The sequence below is a fragment of the Bactrocera tryoni genome, unplaced genomic scaffold, assembly GCF_016617805.1.
Source record: "Bactrocera tryoni isolate S06 unplaced genomic scaffold, CSIRO_BtryS06_freeze2 scaffold_11, whole genome shotgun sequence".
Taxonomy (NCBI): Eukaryota; Metazoa; Arthropoda; class Insecta; order Diptera; family Tephritidae; genus Bactrocera; species Bactrocera tryoni.
Genome location: NW_024395824.1, coordinates 21,377,719 through 21,383,449, shown reverse-complemented (window position 1 = coordinate 21,383,449; position 5,731 = coordinate 21,377,719). Strand labels below are relative to the sequence as shown.

General features: G+C 34.2%; 1 protein-coding gene across 1 annotated transcript; it reads left to right on the top strand.

Moving 5' to 3' along the window:
- Nucleotides 1–2,698: 2,698 nt before the first annotated feature.
- Nucleotides 2,699–3,436, top strand: LOC120779862. Its single transcript, XM_040112219.1, has 2 exons — nucleotides 2,699–3,106; nucleotides 3,188–3,436. Exons 1-2 carry the CDS (start codon nucleotides 2,699–2,701, stop codon nucleotides 3,434–3,436), a joined length of 657 nt encoding a protein of 218 aa, XP_039968153.1.
- Nucleotides 3,437–5,731: the final 2,295 nt, after the last annotated feature.

The window sequence follows — 5,731 nt, the reverse complement described above, 5'->3', positions numbered from 1 at the left end:
CTTTGCGAACTACAAGATTTTTTTCATCAGCACAATGAATTAGTCCAATTTTTCAAAACTGCTATGGATCGGTTGCCATCTGATAATCACAGAATCGTTATAAGAGCCGATTAAACTCCAACTGGAGAGCATTCAAGAAGATTCAATGCACCAACCATTGATGAAGTGGCCATTGTGATTGTTGGCGATCAGTTTCAATCTCGAGATATTATTCTTCACCGTAGAAATGAACAATTACAACGTGTTTCGGAGCTTCATCGTTGTTACGATGCATTACAGTATCCTATATTGCACTGGAATGGCCATGATGGATACCATATAAATATCCCAATGATTAACCCAAGCACAGGTACATAATATATATCGTGCTCATAAATATTTCGATTAAATAAAAGATTTCGATTTTGAATTGAAAACTTCTAAATACGTTTCGAAACGCATTTTTACAGGTCTTGATGCTCAAAAGAAGGTCAGCGCCATGAATTACTGATACTGAACGTCTCAATTACATCCGGTTCAATCAAAGTAAATTGCGATCAGAAGAATACATACATTTGCGTGATGCAATATCAAATAATGGGAGTTTGAATGATATTGGACGTCTGACGATATTACCAGCATCTTATATTGGAAGTCCTCGCCATATGCACGAATATGCTCAAGATGCGATGTCATATGTGAGAAAATACGGCCGACCAGATTTATTTATTACATTCACATGTAATCCGAAGTGGAGAGATATTCAAAATAATTTGTTTGACGGTCAATCAACAACAGATCGTAACGATATACATAAATGCACGGGTTTTTTGGCAAAAATTATAAGCGCTGATGGATGGAATGGCAAAAGAGAGGATTGCCGCACGCAAATATATTGATATGGTTGGTTCGTAAAATCACACCAGATGAAATTGATAATATCATATCAGCCGAGACACCAGATCAAACAATTGATCAAGAATTATTTGAAGTCCTCACAAAACATATGATTCATGGCCCATGTGGCGTACTAAATAGGAATTCACCATGCATGATTGATGGCAAATGCTCAAAGCGTTATCCCAGAGCATTGACTTCCGACACAATAACAGGCAACGATGGATACCCGTTGTATCGACGACGGTCTACTGAAGATAACGGTCAATCAGTAATGATGAACATTCGTCATCAAGAAATCATCGTCGATAATCGCTGGGTTGTGCCATATTCACAACTTCTGTCAAAAATATTTCAGTCTCACATTAACGTTGAGTATTGTAATTTCGTCAAGTCAATCAAATACATTTGCAAGTATGTGAATAAAGGTAGTGATATGGCTGTCTTTGAAGTACCTGATGCTGACAATAGGAACGATGAAATTACTCGATATCAAATGGGCCGATACGTTAGCAGCAATGAAGCAATTAGGGGAATATTTTCGTTTCCATTGCACGAAAGACATCCTGTTGTTGTTCATCTAGCGGTGCATCTTGAAAATGGTCAACGTGTTTATTTTACTACTGAAAATATACAGCAGAGAGCAGAACAACCACCAGCGACTACTTTAACTGCTTTTTTCGACTTTGTGAAACCGATACATTTGCCAGAAGTTTGCTATACATATACTGATGTACCTCAGTATTACACATGGAATACATCATCAAAAGAATTCCAACGACGTAAACAGGGTACAGCAGTTGATGGTCACCCAGGTATATGCATATTCAACAGATGCTTTGGGCAGAATGTATACGATTCATCCCAACAACGAGGAATGTTTTTATTTGCGATTTCTATTGATGAACGTTCAAGGACCGAGATCGTTCGAATATTTGAAAATAGTTGATGGTCATTTATGTGAGACGTATCGCGAGGCATGTCACCTACTGCAATTGTCGGAAAACGATTCACATTGGGAATCGACGCTTCAAGATGCATGTGTTTCATTTTTACCACAACAAGTAAGAATGCTTTTCTCTATTAATATCAACATGCATGCCATCGAATCCACTGGAATTATGGAACAAATATCAAGATTACATGACGGAAGATATTTTGATTCGGATGCGTCGTACGTCAAATAATCCAGATTTGATGATTACCTTGGAAATGTACAATGAAGCATTAATAATCATTGAAGATATGTGTCTCAAAATTGCGCATAAAGCATTATCACCGTTATCTATGATTTCACCTGATCGTCCGATGCATGATTTGATGGATCAAGAATTGCGACGTGAACAACAATTCAATTGTGACGAATAGATTGAATTTGTGCAATCAAATATTGGCAAATTAAATGATCAACAAAACTATGTATACCAAACAATTTTGCAAGCTGTTTCTGACAACACTGGCGGATTATATTTCTTGGACGCACCTGGTGGAACGGGAAAAACATTCATTATTACATTGATTCTGGCAGCTATTCGATCACAGAAAAAAATTGCTTTGGCTCTTGCTTCTTCTGGAATTGCTGCCACTTTATTGGACACTGCATTAAAATTGCCATTGAACATGCAATCGAAGCATTGGATCGAACTATGAAAGATTTACGCGGAAATCAACAGCTGTTTGGTGGTGCCTTGATATTGTTTTCAGGTGATTTTCGACAAACATGCCAGTTCTTCCTCGATCAACTCCTGCCGATGAAATAAATGCATGTCTGAAATCTTCTGCTTTCTGGAGATTTGTGAAAAAATTGACGTTGAATGTCAATATGCGTGTCCTATTACAAGACGATTCATCTGCACATCCGTTTTCGGAACAATTGTTGGATATCGGAAATGGAAAAATGCAAATCGACAATACAAATGGAATGATCACCTTGCCCGAAACTGTTTGTACAATTTTGCAAACAAAAGAAGAATTGGTCGAATGCGTTTTCCCAAATATCATTCAGAATCACAGAAGCCATGATTGGTTAGCAGAACGTTCAATATTGGCACCGAAGAATATACACGTCAATGCAATGAACTTCCAAATTCAAGAAAAATTGCCAGGTGAAGTCATAACTTATAAATCCATTGACAGCGTTATGGATGAAGATGAAACTGTGAATTATCAAATTGAATTTCTGAATTCATTGGAACCATCTGGTACTTCGCCACATCTTTTGAATTTAAAGGTTTCTTCATTACTTTAATCATTACAGAATATAAATCTGTAAGGAGGTTCAATGAAATATATTATTAATTCCATTTTTAAGGTTGGTTCATTAATCATATTACTGCGGAATATCAATCCTCCAAAAAAGTGTAATGGTACACGACTGGCAATAAAGAAGCTAATGCCAAATTTGATTGAAGCAACTATACTCAATAGCAAAGCGAAAGGCGAAGATGTGCTTATACCACGTATTCCAATGATTCCAACAGACATGCCATTCAATTTCAAACGTCTGCAATTTCCGGTGCGTTTATCATTTGCTATGACTATAAACAAAGCACAAGAATAAACATTTCAAATATGCGGAGTAAATTTGGAAGAATCGTGTTTTTCACATGGGCAATTATATGTTGCATGTTCGAGAGTCGGTACTGCACATCGTTTATTCATTCATGCACCGGACAGTAAAACTAAGAACGTTGTTTATCAAAATGTTTAGATTAGAACTCGAATTTTTGAGATTTAAAATTTATTATATACGCTTATGTAAAAATAAGGGGAAACTGAAGAATAAATACTTTCAATGTTTGAAGAGTATTACTTTGTTGAATTTTTTATTGAATCGCTATGACAATTTTCTTATTATTCGTATTTATGTACGCTTCTCAATGTTAGCGTTATAACAATTTTATGGAGTGAATGGATAATATCGTACGAATGCATTCTCATGAACTGCATATCCCTTATCAACAATATCTTGGTCAATCCCCATCCTTAATTGATCATCGTCTAAATTTGTGAAAAAGATTTCGTCTATTTGTTTCATTATTTCCATAGTGAAAGATTCGTTCAAAGCAATTTCTTCAAAATATTTGATAGCTTCTCGCGACCAGTATTTCCCATTACTTAGCTTGATATTTGCTAATCGGCAATTCAGAATTTGCTCTACATCCTGGTATTCCCTTTCTTTCGGTCTGAATTTTACGGTGAAGCACGATGGGCTATCCATCGACTGAACAACAACTGTTTTTTCCTGAAGATAATAAGAATGGAATGTTCTTCTTATATCGAATCTTTTCATCGTCATTTTTTGTATGGTATACTTTGGATATAAAATTTTTTTTTTATTATATTGAATTATATTGTATTTGTATTGTATTTGTTATTGACTTTTTTGTTTGTCTATTAACTTACTGTTTTATTACACTTTTATGAATGGGAAATCACATTATTTTCAAATACAGAGTAATTATTATCGCAGAATATACTTATAGACCATGAAATTTCAGGTTTTTTTGTTTGCTAAATAAGTTGACTTTTGCTCAAGTAACAATATAATGTGACATTACTTATTCATGTCAAATGCTTATTTTTTTGTTTCTCTTATGTTTTTGTTTACACTCAAACGTCAAATAAATAAAAATTTAGATTTGTCGTTTGTGGATATTTCATAAAATCTGAAAAGAGGCAATTGCTTTGGCAAATTTATCGTATATTTGAATATTCAATATGTTTAAAAAGAAGATAACAAAAACGACTATAATGAAAAAAAAATTAAATGAAGTATAATAGCCGATAAATATTTATATTAAAAAAAAATTTAATAAATTATTAATATATTTACGAACTGCGCAGCAAAGCGCGCCGGGTAAGCTAGTAGTATTATAAAATGTCTTATAACATGCAAAATACTTACAATTTTTATAGTATATTAACAAAACCATCATCTACTACCATGGAATCATACTGTATGGAATTTTTATAGCTTTATTATTACATACCATCTATGAAAATTCTATAAAGCCTTACTTAAAAAGCCGAATATCTCGAGAAGTATTAATGATAGCGATTTTGACCTCGCACCTTTTTTGTGGCAAAAAAAATTTCCTACATGTTTGTGAGGAAAATTTTTCATTTACGAGATACATATATACAAAAAAATGCGAATTTCATGGAAAAATCAGGTTTAGAACCCTGCACTACCTCGCCGGTGTACGGCTGCACCGAAGCTGATATACCCTTCACAGGTGCATTACACACAGGTGCTATAGTAATCCGATCTGAACAATTTTTTCAGAGATTGTATTATTATACCATGTTCAGACCGAAAATTTAAAAGATTAGATTACATTTAAGCATTTCATAACCCAAGTGTTCTTACGGCCGCTGAAAAGATTAAAAACAGCTGTTTTTGCCATTCAAGAATTTACATCGCTCAATATTTATCGAAGGAAAACATTGTCATATAGTATTTTGTAATAAAAGCCATATTCTTTTAAATATATTCCATATAATGGAAAAAATGGACTCATTTTTTCATTAGGGAAGTCGATTTTCAGCAGAAATTAGATTCATTGCTCTAATAAAAATTTGTTTGTTTACATTTTTTCCTTTTTGTAGTGTCGAAATCAGCTGTGATAATGTAAGAGATTTCCAATGCTGCCAAGTAGATGGCGCAAAATCAGAGTTGCATAGAGAGATTTAGCGTGGATCAGTTTCAAATCACTCCGCTGAAGTGATTTTGAACTGTAATTTTTGTATGGCGAAATCTTGATAAATTTATAAGATTAGTGGGATAAACCACTCAACAGCCGAAATCGTGTGATTAAGTGTCGGTCTGAACATGGTATTACCTTAAGCTGTA